This window comes from Theobroma cacao, chromosome 9 (assembly GCF_000208745.1).
Source record: "Theobroma cacao cultivar B97-61/B2 chromosome 9, Criollo_cocoa_genome_V2, whole genome shotgun sequence".
Taxonomy (NCBI): domain Eukaryota; kingdom Viridiplantae; phylum Streptophyta; class Magnoliopsida; order Malvales; family Malvaceae; genus Theobroma; species Theobroma cacao.
The window spans coordinates 28247532-28265155 of NC_030858.1; the positions used below are offsets into that span (position 1 = coordinate 28247532).

At 32.7% G+C, this 17624-nt stretch overlaps 1 protein-coding gene across 1 annotated transcript; it reads right to left on the reverse strand.

The window, feature by feature from the left end:
• LOC18589773 lies at positions 5092 to 13218 on the reverse strand. Its single transcript, XM_018127935.1, has 12 exons — positions 12236 to 13218; positions 10883 to 11085; positions 10595 to 10792; positions 9749 to 9820; positions 9066 to 9161; positions 8445 to 8524; positions 8181 to 8256; positions 7658 to 7868; positions 7322 to 7518; positions 6473 to 6578; positions 6248 to 6331; positions 5092 to 6107 (listed from the first exon to the last, which is right to left on the reverse strand). The coding sequence occupies exons 1-12, from the start codon at positions 12744 to 12746 to the stop codon at positions 5371 to 5373; spliced, it is 2571 nt and encodes an 856-aa protein (XP_017983424.1). The 5' UTR covers positions 12747 to 13218; the 3' UTR covers positions 5092 to 5370.

The following is a 17624-nucleotide window of genomic DNA, read 5'->3' on the forward strand; positions in this document are numbered from 1 at the left end:
ATGGTCTTCCTTTATCCTCATTTTGACCATTGACTAATTGTGTGGTGGAGATAAAAAAGATAAAAATTTTAAAATTTTAAAAATAGACCAATAAGAAAATGCCATGTGTCATACCTTTATTATTTTATTGTTTCTCTATAAAATGGCATAAAATCAGCCTATTTTCTTCATATGGCCGGCCAAGCAAGGAAGAGAGAGAAAGAGAGGAAGAACAAAGGGAAAAACAAGAAAGCTAGGTGAAAATCCAAAGAAAAAGTGAAAAAATCAAGGAAACAAGCTAGGTAAGTTAGAATTTCTTTAGTTCTCCTTGATACCTAGCTTGCCCATGCTTTTGTTCTTGATTTTCATGATTGAATATTGAGTTATTATGATGAATTTAATTCTGAAAAATGGGTTAGGAGAGAGAAAATTGTTAGATTAATTTGATTTTAAGTTATGTTAGTGTTTTAAGTTAGTTTAGCATATTTAGGAATAAAACAATAAGAAAAGAATTTATTTTCCTCCATTTCCATTATTGGCTGAATTTTCTAGGGGAATATTGGCTGATAATCTTGATGTCTATTTGAGAAATTATGATGAATAATGATGAATTATGAGCCTAGAAAAATAATGAAAATTTTCAGAGTAAAAATATGAATTTTTACCCACTAAGGGTATTTTCATAATTTGCTACCGGGACTGATAAATTGAATCTCATTCATAGTCACTAAGGTAATTTAAGTATAATTGGAGTGTAGAAAGTGAGAAGAATTGATTTGGAGTTAAATTGAAGATAATAGGCTGAATTAGGTCAGCACCGCATTTAAACGGTAGTCTGATAAGTTGTATATCATATCATGTATATATATCGAGCCTGAATTGATTTTATAATGGTCAAGCATTGATGTGATGAATTACGTATTGTACATTGTGGATAGGTGGTGAGCAAAGTATACTGGTAAAAGTACAGAAATTGTGCTTGGAGACTGGGATTAGGAGTATATCGACTCCTAAAACTATGAGTGAACTTATTATCGTCTTAATTATCTAGAGTAGTTTTATACAATTGTGTGATTTTATGGAAAATGAGTTTAAATGGTAAATTGCTATGTTTTAAGAGAAATTGTGATTTTATAAAATGATTTTATAAATTTTTTGAAAAATTGAATATTGGTTTTGAAATAGAGTAATTTGATACTGCCTACTTGTGTTGCAAATTTATGGTTTTGAATTGAATGGCTTATGATAATAAATGAGCATGAATGGCTAAACTAATTTTAGTGTTAGAATTATTTATACTGTGTATTCAGCCTTGAGAGGCTAGGTTGCGATAAATTGCCATGTCATACTAGAATGAATTTTATTGATTTGTGGATTATATATTAATTATTTACTGTAAATGGGGTTCCGTGGACCTGCCTATTAGAGGAGCACGGTAAACTCCATTATATTCTTACCTCGAACGGAGAGGCGCGTAGGGTATCTCCTGGGGTAAAGCTTAGTGTTCACTTCACGCCAAACCACCACGTGAAGGGGAACTCAGCCAACGCCAAAGAACGATTGTATTTTTCTCAAACTAAAAATATATTTTAAGTATATACAAAAATTTTAACAGCCTTGGCGGACTCGGTTGGATGCCCTGCGCAAGGTATCACCGAGTATGAGTTTTGGCACGAGCCAAAGTTTTAAGAAATTCATAAGCCAAGTTGATTACTCGATTTTTATGGATTGATTTTATTTGGTTGAAATGAGTTGAAAGGTAATGAAATCACAATATGATGATTTATTTTAATTGTCTTCATTTACTCGACTTTAGATAGTTTAGATGGTATCTGTTTACTCACTGGGATTTTATAATCTCACTACCCTCATTTCCTCACATTTCAAGCTCGGGGAATTACATAGTTAGCTGACTTTGACAAGGACTTTCATTTGAACTCGAATCGGTAAAAGCTGTAGGTTTTCAGCTTTCGATGCATTTTGGTTAGAGGTGGGCTCACGTGTCACTGTAAAAGAAATTTTATGCTTTGGTTATTTGCTTTATAGTATATATGAATATAATTAACTTTTACGCTATAAGAATTATGTACCGATAGTTTTATAAAAATTATTTTACAAGAAAATAGTTTATTTTATTGAATATTTTTATTATATCCAAATGGTCAAATTTTCACTTCAAATGAACGTTTTAGATACTTAATTTGTTTTTAAATCATTAAATATATATATTTTCGATTTACCTACTACATTTTTAGCAAGTTTTGAGGTTTTTGACAAAAATGACGAAAATACCCATGTGAGCCAAAAAAAAAAAACAATATGTTATGTTATGATTTGGAAATGATTTGTAATCCTTCGTATTTTGATATTTGATAACTATTGCTCACCGGGGAAGTACGAAAGCTGATACGAGAGCCTTGCGAGGTTTCGATCGATATTCGGGGTGATGAATGTTTGTCGAGGCTTCGCGGCGGTTGTCACCGGCTCGATGGGGAGCTCCGAGTCGTGACAAACAAATACATTAAAAGTGATAAGACAACACATATTTTGCCAAAATTCTTCTTCACTCATGATCTCCAAGAAAATGGTGATATTTGTGTTCAACAACTTTGTTCAAGTGATAATCTAGCAGATTTGTTCATTGAAGTCATTCCTACTGCAATATTTGAAAAGTTGGTACAAAAGATTAGAATGCATCATTTTAAAGATTCCTATAATGCAATAATCAGGGGGAGTAAAATACGCACTATACTCTTTTCCTTTATCAAGGTTTTTCCCACTAGGTTTTTTTTATAAGGTTTTTAATGAGGCAGTATTTCAAAAGCGTATTCTTGAAAAGAGTTATATACTTTTTTTCCTTCACTTGGATTTTTTTCTTATGAGGTTTTTTCCTAATAAGGTTTTAACGAGGCATATTCTTAATATAATGAACATTCAAGGGGAAGTGTTATGAACAAATATGTGAATGTTTATTATATTATGGCCCAAGAAGTGCAAACCAAGTCAAACAGCCCAATAGGCAAGATACAAGAAATGTAATATGATTTGAACTCTTAGATAGAATTAGATTAGGATTATAATTCAAGAGGTTGTTGGCCTATAAATAGGTCTCTCACTTCATTTGTAAATACACACTTGAATAAAATCTTCTTACTCCCTTTAAATACTTGCTTTCCCTTTAAATACTTTTTCTTATATTTCTCTTATAGTTGTTCTTACAAATTTATTTCATAACAAAAGATAATTTACTCTAAAATTTTTAATAAAAATTTAATTAATTTCACTATCAAGTTGAACTCAAACTCAAGAAACTCAAATAATGAGTTTAGTTGAATTCAAGTATTTGAATTAATAATTGAGTTAAGTGACTTCATGGCAATAGTGTTAGTGTTAAATTGATAATTGTTTTGAAATGATAAAAGTTTTAAGAGTATCTTTTTCAAATTAAATTTTTTTCAACTTATGACTGTTTATTATTTTTATTTGGTTTTAAAGGTTTAATTATTTAGATTGTATTTTTTGATATGTTATCCAATTAATCACATCTAACTTCCAAAGACTAAAACAGGAAAATAAAAGAAAGTTCAAGAACTCTTCTGCTTAGAAAACTGTCTTTCTTAGAATACTTTTTTCTTTTTTTAAAGTTGATAACAAAATTTTCACTAATTTTCCAATAAATATTCATTTTTTTTATTCTTGCCTTTTAAACAATACATAAATTAACACAATTTGTTTAACTATTTATACATTACTGTGTATTATTTTTATTAGAACAAAGTCTGTTTAACTATTTATCCATTATTGTGTATTATTTTTACCATAGCATGTTTTGTCTTTTTACATTCGCATCATAACAAATACATCATTTTATTTTTTTTTTCTTTAAACAATTTAAACAACTATAATACTAAAAATTATTAACATTAATAAATAATTTTTGATTCTACTAATTTAAATTTTATATACTAAAATTTTAACATTAATTGTTCATAAAATTTACAAACCCGTCACGTAGCACATGTATTATTCTAGTTATATATAAATCTCACTCAGAGGCACTTATGAAATCAATTAGTAACAAATTCTGTTGAATTTTCCCATTCAGCCAAAGCCCCAAGGAGGAGCCCAATAATAAGCCCAAAAGTATTGCATCTTCAGAAAGCATATGATCCATTCCATGGTTACTATTGGTGATTTGATTCGGGTTTTGTTAGTTGTAGACTTTGATGAAAGGAGACAAGCTTGGGACTGGGACTTGAATGACATAGTGATGAAGAGGATGGTGGACGGATTAAGGACAGAATGGAACATTATTAGTGACTTGGTTTAGGAAGATGGATTAGAGAATGGCTGGACGCAGCCTTAGTTAATCTGGAGCCGAAGCAAGTTTTTCCTAAAACTCCATAGGCGTTCATGTGCCACCAATAGGATCTAATGTATCATTCACGAACCCTGTTTGATTTAGATTCAAGTTTGAGCTTCTTTGGGGCACAACTTGCGAGTGAAGATATTATATAGGAAGGCTGGCAGTTGTAATGCATTAAGGTCCCTCATGCTTTTTAGTCTGCTACTGCAAAATATATATATATAAAATTGTTTTTTTTTCTTTTTTTGAAAGTATACATAATTGTTATTGAAGAAATGAAAGGGAAGACAGCAGAAATTCAAGCAATGATTGTATGGATCAAGCTTAATTCGTCCTCTTTAAAATAGACGGAAGAAAAACTTAGGGAAGAAAGGCAGGTTGCTAGTTTCAAAGGTCTCGTATTATGTTGTTGTTGTTGCTGTACGGTGAACAAAATACCAAGTTTTTTCACTAAGTTACCTGTCAGAGAAGACAGATGAGTAAGGTATTGAGGCTTAAGGATGGTCATGGAGAATGATAGATCAAGAACTTCGGATCATAACATGTTTTATACACTTTTGCAAGTCTCTTATCCAAACTGGAGGGATGTACTGTCTTATATTCATGAGTTGAATGAATGAAATCAAGCTTGGCCCAAGGGATTCATGAAGAAGAAGTTTATGAAGCTGTGATTCGGTTGGGCATTTGCAAGGCTCCAGGGCCTACCGGTCTCAATGTTTCTTCTTTCAAAATACTGGCTGCCAAGATTTTTTCCAAGAATCAAATATTATAATGCATTCCAAATATTCCCAGCAAAAATATTATTTCAGACTTGGAGTAAGGAATAGCTTCATTCCTGGCAAACAAAGAACAATTACCGTTGAATTTCTTACACAAGTCTATAACTCCTATTACAGTGAATTCATTTGTAAAACAATTACAACCTACCTCCAAGTAATGTAAATGAATAAAAATACAACCCCAACAGCATAAGGAAATAAATGGTAGGAGTGCTGACGTCTTGTTCAGTCCTATAACCAAATTCATTATGGTTGAATGTTGAAGTAAATGGTGTAAGATTCATCTCTGAAGCTCTGTAATGGTACCATAAGGAAATTCCTCCTTGCCCCTTTTGCAACAAAGCTGATGGGATGATATTCAGCTACCCCTTTGTTCATTATATAGCTGCTTGCTTGATTGAATCCAGCCTCGGATGATGCTGAATTGCAGCTGAGCTTCATGTCCACACTGGAACTGTAGTTTACACCACTATATACATAGCACCCCTCTTCGCTCTCTGATTCCAAGGACACACTATCAGCCTTTCCATCTAATCCAGCAACTAAACGGAAACCAGAAGTAGCCTCATCATTAGGAGAATCAGTTACCGCCAGGTTATTTTCTGTTCCTTGATGCACTAAAACCATTCCTGGAAAGTCAAATGGCTCAAGCATGACAGTTTTACCAATGGCTTCTCTAATGTTTGAAATTTTTTCTGAAGTTTCATCAAAGATGAGCCTAAAGGTGGCATGAAGAGCAGCATCAGTACCCGCTTTAGGGAACTTCTCCATTCTGATTGATTGGTTTGAGTTTGTTAAGACAAAAGTTGAGTCACCAGAATCTTGGGAAAAAGTAACAAGATGATTGTTATAAGCAGAAGGAACAGGAGCTATCCAGTCTGCATCTGAACCAGTTTTTATGTCCCAATCACCACTACTATAACCACTAAGCAGGTAAGGACCATAGAGTATTGCCTGAACAGAAGCATGTTCAGGGCGATCATCTGAAATTTTATTGAAGGAAAAAAGTTAAAAGTGTTAGATTATCAACGATATTTTGCAGATTATAGAAACATATACGGAGGGAACACATTTTTTTTTTGCATATACAGGGGACTGGGAATTTATCATACAATGAAGATACCTTTAATTGGCTCTGCTCTCAGACTAATTGGCAACTGAAGGGTTAATTTATCCCCAGCACTCCATTTTACCGGTAAGAAGCTACCTGAATTGTAATGCAAGTCATAATGGTTCCCACATTATTTATATAACATTAAGAAAGTGCACATGAAAAGAATCAGCATATTAGAAAAACTGACAATCTTCTTAGAAAAGAAGAGCAGAAAATTCTGATCAGATATCACACCTGGTGCTGGTAGGTCTAGATTCTGAGCATTTAGTGTTGCCTTGGCACCTTCTGACCAGGTCCAGATTGGTATCCTCAAATTCAAGGTAGACGATTGCCCTGCTCCCTACATAAACCAGATTCTAAATGATCTTTCTGCGTTTCCATTCCATATATATAATTAAGTATGATTATTAGGTGCACTCCTGATGAAACTGAAAACTAAGTGAGAACTTGCATGGAGTTGAGAACAATACAAGGTAAACAGGATCTTGGAAACAATTTTCTTTCAGGTTTCAGCTAAGAAAATAAAGAGTGGGGATAAAGAGAAAGCACATGGACTTCTATTTGAGTAAAAAGGCTCAGGGCCACTCATAGACAGAACTCGTGCAGAGAACTATCATCTGGTTCTCTTTTACAATTTGAATTCTATAAAGGATATTACCATGACTAGAAATTGTGTTATAAACTTATAGTCATAGCCTCCAATACACAAAGAACTACACCTGTTCATTTTGATAATCATGTGATGCGACTCAACTGAAACAACTAGTAAACAACTTCACTACCCCCACCATAAAAGGTTTACTTAGAAAAAGAAAAGGAAAGAAAATAATTTAGCAATCTTTGCTTCTTCTTTCATTTTTTCTTTATTCATTCCAAGTTGTATAGAACCATTTACGGGTGAAGCTTTTGCTCTACCATGTGAAGCCTTAATCACAATGTACCAAAGATAATAATATAAACAATAAAATCAAAACAGAAGACAGGAGCCAAGTTTCTTATATCATTAAATACTAACATTAAAAAAATATATATCTGCAATGAAGTCCTGCTTGGATCATAAAATAAATTAGTTTCTCTAAGTACCTCTTTCAAAGAAGAAGTCAATGTCACACGAAGGTAAGGATCCCAGGAAACAACAGGATCAACTTTCTGGTTGAGCACAATTTTTCCAGATTTCCAATCAAGAGTGCTTGATATATATTGGATGATGTAAAGGCCAGGGTCGCTCCCTTCCTCTTCAAAGTATATAGAATCTCCTAACTTGGAAAACGATTCAATTCCTGCAGAGGGATCAAGGAAAACCACTAATTATGGGAAGACCTGGAGGCATCATCTCTAGAGCCATGAGATTGAAGAAAAGTTTATTGCAGTTCATTCATCATGAAAGGAATATTTAAATATGGGCAATGAATCCCAGACCTGTACCATAGCAGCACCAAAAAGAATCAAATGGTGTTCCCCACTTGTGGTAGCTTATGGCCTTAGAGACCCCACGACCTTGTGGTAGCATGTAAATCATCACTCCAGGCTCTGTTCCCCTTTGGATGCCTAGTACGCCATTTGTGAGGGCACGCTCATAATAATCTGCATATGCCACTTCTTTGGTCCATCTAAATAGGTGGCGAGAGACCTAAAACCGCCACAGAAATGTGATTTATTTCTGGTAGCAAGAAAAGGAGTAGAGATGCAACACAATTGACAGATAAAAATAACTTCTCATTAGCTAAATAGAATTTCTTTTGAAAAGGAAAAAACAACAAAAGGAGAGAGAGAGAGAGAGAGACAGAGAGACAGAGAGAGAGAGAGCGAGAGAAGGGCAGGTCATAAGGAAATTCCCACACAAAATTATTTTACTATTGCAAGTCATCAAAGAACTTTCTGGATTGTAATTAGTAAGTTCCAGCATAACCTTCCAGAATTGAAGAGCAATGGACATACACACCTTCAGCATGTTATAAGTTGTGCACGATTCTTCATTCTCAGTCTGTAAAGTACTTGCCAATCGTTTTGGATCTGACCTTCTCATAGCAAATGCAATGAACCACAAAAGCAAAAGGCCAGCAATGAAAGGAGCAAAAGTTATTAGACAAGCTTCAGACCATTGTTCTAAACCACACATCAGGAGAGCACATTGAAACTCAGTAGAAGGAAAAGATTCTTTGAGAACAAACAGCAACTTAAATCTTGAAAATTACAAAGTCAGTACCAGAATTCGCTGACTGATGTTCCTCCTGTTGCATAGCTATGAGAAGAATTAACAATGTCCATAAAGAATGTCGCTATTGTCTGGCATCAAAAAATTAAAAATAAAGCAATTAAAACGTTTACAGAAGTATTCATAACCACCTTTCAGAACAATTTGAATCATTAGAGGAAAATCAAGGTAGCGCCATTTAATTGAGAACCCCTAAAAAATGGAAAAAGAATTCTGAACAATACTTATGCAAGACTCCCATAACACAATAAGCAAATTATATATCCAACAGCAGTCAGAAATGGGCAGAGTAGTGTTGGTATAGTGCACATTACCTATATTTGATGAATTTATTATCTATTGGATGTCTTACCACAATTTCAAAATCATGTTTTTTGCTGCCTATTATTGCTTAGTGTTTGTTGTCTGTCATTGTCCTGTTTTCATAGCCCATATGATAGAGCCACTTGTCTAAAATTTTACATTGGGTTAAGTTTGGGATTTGTAGTTGCCTTATTTTCAAGTTGGGCCAATCCACCTATCTCCAATTGATTTGAGGTCAGATGCCTTAATAGGTTGGGATACAAATGGGTACCGTACTTCAAAGAGATAAAAGCATATCCAGCGATTTACCTTGTAAAGAGGATCACCAGTCACTTCATACCGCATTTGAGATCCAATAACAACAGGAATGTGTGTATTGGCGTGAAAGCCTGATATATCATCAGCCTACAAGAAAAAGAAAGAAAATTGTCAAATTAGCAGGACTTAACAATACACAGTATCAAAAAAATCATTTGTCTTGTACACTTCTTTCTGCCTTCTTCATACTACAAAGGCCTACTTCTTTGATAAACCAGAAACCACTAACCACCTCTGCAGCTCTGCCATACCCAAGGATACAGGATCTATATTTTTTGATGTCCAGAAACTAAGGCTCTCATAATTTCATTAGTGAACATCTAGGTCAACTGGAACATATTTCTTCTCCAATCCTAAGAATTTAAGATGTTCCACTGCAAGAACCTTCTGCACTCAACTTCAGAGTAATTATTTTCTAATGAAGAATTTAATCTAAAATTTCCAAGCATTCTCAGTTTTTTTGTTGGACCAAGACAACAAGATATATTTTGACCAAGGGGCAGAAAATTTCACCCAACACTTCAAAAACCAAAGCTCCATAAGATTGATGAGTTCTCAATGGTTTAGGTACGAATGACAGTGTACTGTCACTTTGGTTTGGGCAAATACTTACAAAACCAGCAGCCTGATATAAAAATCAAGAGGTTTTAAACAAAAGAAATCTTCAAAATTACCTGAACTGCAAGTAATCCTAGAAAACACGGTTTGTCAAAAAGGTGAGCCAACAACAAATGCTTTGGATCTCCCTGCACAAAGTGACATGGAAGACTCTATCAAATAAAATTTAAAATTATCTGAAAACTCTGAAACTACAGTGAGAGTGACAGCGGTACGAACGCTACCAGCTTTACAAATTCAAATGCTAGATGAAAAAATTACAGCTTGGAGAAATCTGCTCTCAGACTTTTCTCCTTGCGAATAAATATAAGGGCATTAGTATGATAGTTTGCACAAAGCATAGTAGTAGATTCTGTATGTATTAGACCCTCCGATGGAAATTTGAACCAAGTTCACAAGCTTTACCATCTGGTTGGATGGCATCACACATCTGTTATATTAGGCAAACTTCATGCCGTAATGTGCTACTTTTTTCAAAGTTACATATGTTCTTTGTAAATTATTGGGTCATAAGGTTGGGTCAGTTCGATAGATGCACAAGTAGCTTCCTGTGGTTATGTCATGCCAAGAACATTCAACGGCATGAATCTTGCCATGCATTGCAAGTTTAATAAACTTTCCAATATTATTTGCAACTGTTGGAGAAAGAAAATTGTATATTCTAGTGTGAGATTGTCAAACTGAGAATGTGCAGTGAACATCATTAGAAAGCATGATGAGATTTGCACAACAAAAATCACATCTCCTGATTAGTGTATTCAATGAAAGTTGCAAATCACTCTTAAATCTTGCCATGCCAGACAGCACTCAAATCAACCAAGCCAGCCAACAATTTAAATCATGTTGATGAAGTAAATAATTCAGGAAGAGGCTAAAGGAGATATATGAATAGCTTTACCCACCGTTATGGTAAACAACCTGTAGAGGACGTCATTCATACCACCAGTTTCTTCATTAAGGGACAGCCAATGTCTCTCCACACTGTGCTTTGTTATGACATCCTGAACACGATTATAAAAGTAATCGACCATCCATCTTGTCATATTTAAAGCTTGAGCATTATCAGCTACTATAAATTGATCCAAGAGACCTGCCAAGATCTGTGAAAGTAGACCAAGTTAGAAGCTATTATACACATCCTTAAAATAAACCCCATAAGCATCCTTCAAAACCATAGAACTATAATCAACCTTGTGAATCGTGTAGTATGGAGCCCAGACAGGTTTTATTGCTTCAAAGCGATCAAAAAATTCAGATGGAAATGCAGAAAGATATCCCGTGCCCATTTTCTTCTGACAGGCAGATAGGGCAGACACAACTGCTGACATCTTCTGTTTGAGAGTGATATTATGAGTGCTAGCCCACATCTGTGCTGTTGCACTCAAGTAATGCCCTTCAAGATTCCAAAGACAATTTAACCATTATAAACTTTACAATGAACACTATAATTTAGAAAACTAAACGAACAGTTGAGAATGTTTACTTGCTTCAAGCACATTAAAACTTCATTGATACTTATATATAAAAGGGAACAAGATAGTGGGAGAATCTAAACTATTTTCAAATAAAATGAACAGGAACTTTAATAGAATCTAATTTTCAACAGTTACAAAATGGAAGAAATCCAACTTCAGACTACTGAAATGTAAAATATTGCTCAAAGTCCTCTCATAATGCCATAAAGAAAAGATACACAAAAAAGTTTTACTTGACCAACTGAGCAATGCTTTATATACCAATGACTAGCGTCATAGGACCAACCTATTATTTTCATGTCAATTAAGATTTAATCTCAAAAGGACTTACAAATGACTACGTAACAACCAAAATTAACCTTTAAAGTCCCAACTCAATGGTAGCCACAGGAGAGAAGGCATAACAGTGAAAGGTATGAATGGCGAACATATCAGAACATAAAGCAAAATCCAAAATAAACACGTTAGATTCTAGCATCATACACTGTTGCTTTGGCTGCAACAACTAGTAAAAGGTATGAATGGACAACAGAACTTTACTGAGCATGCTCAAAGAGTAGGAAAAGGGAGGAAGTGATGTATCAGTGGTGTATTCTGCATTCCTTATTTTATGGCAATCCAAATAGTAGATGAGAGTTCTTTCCATTCAAGATTGAAGCGTCTATTAAACAAGAGAAAAGAAAAAGAGAACACGAGAAAAATTTTAACGAGCTAAAACCTTACCTCCCAAAAGGAGGTTCGAAAGTTTAACCCCCCGTCTCCCAAGTTTACAATCAAATATTTTTATTAGGAACAAGCTAACAAGCACAAGTGCAAAAGTTACTGTATGGAAACAAGAAGAACATTAAACTTAAAGAACAAAAAGAAGAATGGAATGATTCGTGTCCTATTCATTCATTATAATTTTTAAAAGACTCCAAAGGAGACCTTTCTAAAAAGGCAAAAGGTAATTGAATCAATCTTTCTGCATCAGAATATATAACAAAATCTTATAATAATTTGCATCAGGAAGGTGGTATAATTAAAAGTTTTTGACAACAAAAGAAATCGAACTAAAGCCATGATTACCGACAAAATGACCCCGGAGTTCAACATCAGGGGCCTCCCACCCTCCATATGGCTTCCCAGGCGTTGGCAAACCTGCAGTTTTCCTAAAACTCCAAACCAAATTATCCACATCCAGCATCAATAAATACTCCAAGTTCGTCTGCTGTGCTCGCCCGTGAATGGAATTAGGATCCAAACTAACATCATGCAATGAAACCTCCTTCAAAAAATCTCCAGCCAACTTGAAACTACCAGGATTCTTCATTGTCTTATACATCATTGACCAACTGAATTCATCTTCTTCTCTTAATATTTTCCTTGGTAACAAATTAGACCAAGCAGAGTCATCAGTTGGGATCAAGTGGTAATGAGCAAACATCTCTTCTTTCCATGTCTCATTTTGTGATTTCAACAGTTCATAACGGACAGAATGCGATGAAAGCTGAGTTGGAATGTTCGTACACTCCTTACTCGCAACACTCCCACATAGTAAGAAAATACCAAATACTCGAAACAGAACCAAACCCTTCATAATTTTTTTTTTTTTTTACAATCAAAAGTTCAAAAACAGAAGAAAAACACCAAATCTTTGTGCAGAATTCAAGTGAATATGATAGCAAAACTCAGAAAAGAAGTCAAAGACATTCTCCAAATTTAAGGAAAACCAATGGTCATTATCCAAAACCCAGAAAGGACAACCTTAAACTTATTGAATTGGATATTCTCCACAAAGCAAAAATCATTTACAAAACATGGGAATTAAAACTTATAATTTTATAAACAAATACCCAGAAAGCTAAAAAGAAATCAGTAAAGAACAAGAGTCCAAGAAGGCAGCGAAGGCGAAAACTTCAAGCTAAAAAGACTGAGAAAAGAATTATTCTAGTAATAGTTTAAAGCATAGAGCAACATGTGACTCCACATTCCCTGTATTTATACACAAAACCAAACAGAGCAAAAGTCCAAGCATTTCAGAGGAAGCTCAACAAAAAAAAAAAAAAAATAAACATCTCGTGAAAATGTAAGAAAATGCTTGTTCCTTGAAAGGTAAATTTAAAAAAAAAAACAAAAACAAAAGATATTTACGAGAGGAAGAGACAGAGAAGAATCACGGATACAGAGTCATTTTCCAAGGGGATTGGTTTGGGTAAGTTGTTGACCGAGGCCTAGAGAGAGAGAGAGAGAGAGGAGATGGGAATATATATATATATATATATATATATATATATATATATATATATATATTTACAGTGAGAGAGAATCAAGAAGCAAAGTGAGGAGGAATCTGTTATCATCCATATTTCAACTTCCTTTGCTTTAAAGGCGAGCCGTTCTAAAAGGATATTTTTTCTGTTTTTAGTTATTCTTTACTGCTAACACTTGTTTATTTTCTTTTTCTTTTTATTTTTATTTTTAAATTTCTTGACAAGTAAAGGATTAGCTATTAGAATTGCCTTTGGTTATTTTCTCTTTAAGAGATACCAGTTTTTCTCGTTTTTTATTATTATCCTTTCTTTTGTCCCATCTCTTATCCCAATTTACACCAACTCTCATAGGATAGCGTGTGTCTATTTTTTTATTACTAACTAATACCTATTTAGTTTTAATTTTTTTTCCTTTTTTCTCTCTCATATTTCCTCTTCCTCTTCCTTCTTGGGTTTGTTTGACACTGAATTTGGTTTAATGGGTATGGCATTTCACCCAAACTAAGCAAACCATGATCGCTTCTTTTTATCATTCAGTTGTGCTAAGATGAAACAACAAGGGTGTTGTGCTAGATGTTTTTGCAACACAAACGTAACTTGTGATCCCTCAGCGATTGATTGGTGCTGATAATGGGATCCAACCATGTCAGTACCATAGTTCGTTTCTAAAACCACATACCATGTGGTTCTAATGGAATTACATTAATGATTTGGTTTCGCAAGGCAAAAAGAGCAAATCCACTAGAGGTGAGAAGGATACTGATCTGTTAAAGAAACCCAAACAGAAAGAGGAAGAGGGAATAAGAGAGAGAAAGAAGGAGGAAATATGAGAGAGAAGAGAAAAAAGTAATTAAATCTAAAGTGAGACGTTTGTTCTTTACTTTTGACGAGGCATGGAAGTTTTGAAATTTATGATGTGCACAATGAAATGTTTCATGGGTTTCACCGAATAATTTTTAATTTTTATTTTTATTTTTTGTTATGGAGATTAACGTACTTTATTAGTGAAAAACAACATATTTGAATACTAGCTTTCCATGTAGTTAATGATTTGTAACGAGATAGTTTTTAGTTGCAAAGTTTAGGGTTGTGTCTCAAGCTTAATATCTTATTAAATTCGTATTGCACGACAGAGGAAATATTTATTTAGATGTCCGATTAATGTGCATCACATATAATGAGTTAAAATTGAAGGACCATATGTAGATGGCTCCATTAAATGGTTGGATGAAATTGAATGTGAAGGATGGTTCATCTGCAAGTACAAGGGAGGTAGGAATTGGAGTAATTTTGCGTGATAATAGTGGGTTGATTAAAGTTATATTATCAAAGTCAATTGATTAGGATATTTTACTTTTAGTACAACTGTTGACAATTAGAGAGACCTTCACACTTTTCACAAATTCCACAAGATATTAATAGTTTAATTTGTGGATCAAAAGTGCCTTGGAAAGTGTAATTCTACGAACGAACAACCTCAAAACAATCCCTGGAAGATTAAGGAAATGGTTAATGCATATTGGAAAGTTTGCAACACAGTGTGAAGCAATGGAAATAACTCATGTTCTAGGAGAAACTAATAGTGATGTTGACATGCTTGCCAAGGAAGGTGTACAACAAGCAACCGAGTTAACACAAGTGTTTGATTAATTTACTTAGTGGCTTGTGGGAATTAATTGAATGGTGGTAATGAATGGACAAAAATGAGAAAGGCGTGATGGTAGGTGGAGTTTCTAATGTAGATACTGGCGGATAGCGGTGGTTTGATTGGCCGAACAATAGTGAGATTAATTATCAAACAAATGAGGTGGAAGGTTAATTTGATGATAAGATAAGGTCAGCAAACTCTTGTAAATGCTTGAATGTGGTGTGTTGATTGTCTCTCTCAGAGGCTGTAACTCAGAATCCGAATGGAGGACTACTCTTGAACAATTCAATTCGATTAGATTAGTGTGGAATAATATATTTGGATGGGATGAAATCTCTAATTCAATATCAGTGAGGCTGGAAACGTTTACAATACAATCAGTGGTAACTTTTAATGAAATTCATTCAAAACAATCAGAATTCTTATCTACAAATTAGATAAATTGATTAATATCCCATTAATGATTTGCACGTGTAGAAAATATACAGGAGTAACTTACTTAGCCGAGATCCAAACTAGGATACTAAAATTTACTTGAAACGGTTTACATGAAAAGAACATAGTTGCCTTTTTTTTCTTTTTTTTTTTGGTCATAATTTATATTTTATTTTATTGAGAAAAAAAAACATATGTCATGGATTTAATATTTATATACTATAATCTCTGCATAATCTCGTCAATCAGATTTTAGATTTATAGAAAAAGGAGTTACTTTACATGATAGCTGTATAGTTCAATGAAAGGTCTATTATATGCTAATTACCAAATAGAATTTAAAAATTTTATTCCATGCAACAAAACCAGATTCATTGGATTACCATGTGTCAAATCGAATACACATATAAACTGACTATAAAATTCTATAAAAAACTCCATTTTATGACATAATAATCTATTTATAATTTATAATCAATATCTATATCAATCTATATCTATTTATCAACAATCTAAATCTGTCTATCTATCTATCTATAATTTACCTATATCTAATTATCTATAATTTATAATAATACACACACATATATATAAATATATATAAGTATGAATGTCAAAAAAATTTTAATTAATAAAAATAGACATTTTAACTCGTTATGTTTTTAAATTGCCATTTTAAGTATAAATATTTAGTAATCATATTATCCAATTTGAAAATAAGAATTTTAACAATGAGTTTCAATTAAATGGTATATCTATATTAACAAAGTTCTAATATAATTTAATTATCTAAGTAATCTATAATGCTACTCGTTCTTAATTAAAAGTTAGAAACCTAAGAACATTTTACAACTAATGACTTCACTAATATATCATAGTAGTTCATCCCAAACTTTGAAACATTGGATCCATTAGAAATTTTTAAGTTCCGATTTCTTACTATGCAAATTTACCTTTTCAAATGACAATTGGTTTTCCCTTATAATCTTATTATTCAAGTAGATTATTATTTTCAAATTTAAAATTATTATTCTTTGTATTCTACACATTCATAGTATTATCACTCAACAAAAGTTTGGTCTATCTCATCAAAAGTTTATAATTTTATATACTTAATAATTAATAGTATGTATTTTTCTTTCTTTTTGGTTTAAATAAATTTTATTGTAAATATGTATAAATTGTAAATAAAAATTTTAATTGTATCGAAAGACTTTTCATTAATTAAAATATTTTATATTATAAATAGGAATAAGATTTATTCAATTCAATTTATATTAAATAAGAATTCTAATTGAAGTAGGAATATATTTGAGTATAAATATTTTTAGGATTGGCAGAAATTGGACAGACAATTGAGGGAAAGGACAAGCAATGCATCAACATTTATTTGACATTATTAAGCAACAGCCTAAGGACAAAGCAGCCTGAGAGAGAGAAAGAGAGAGTTGATATTGATTTATAATCACGTGGTATGTTATTGAGATATGAGCATGGACCAACCCTTACCCTTCCAACAACAATGCATCGGCTCCCCAACAACATTTTTCGCTTTTAATTTCCCTTTTGCTCACATTTATAAAGTTTCCCATTAAAAACAAATCAATAAAATTGAATTTTGAATATCAAAACTAATATACATACACAAATTAGTTCTATGACTAGATCAACAATATGTTTAAAAAAAATTAAAATCAATATCTATGCATGAAACTCAATCATAAATAATTGAAGGGTGAAATTTTTGTCATTATTTTTAATAAAAAATATCTTGTTATTAAATTTATTTTAATTTTTATTTAGTTCTTTTTATGTAAGGAAGAAATTTATAAATTTGGCTTAGGGTCCAACTCAATTTTGACTTATGATTTATATATGTTCGGATTCTTTTATAAGAAAGGTTGTTCAGCCTTCAAATAGAGCTGTTGGAAGTATTTTAAATACAAGTTAAAATAGTGTTTGACAAAGTTAATGCAGAAATGCTATATGTTTTATAAATTAATTTGATTATGTATTTTATATTTATTAACTGAATTACTTGTGTTAATTGTATCCATTTATTTGTTTACTTACTAATGATAAACATATAGTTGATTTGATCATATAATTACTATGTATTTAT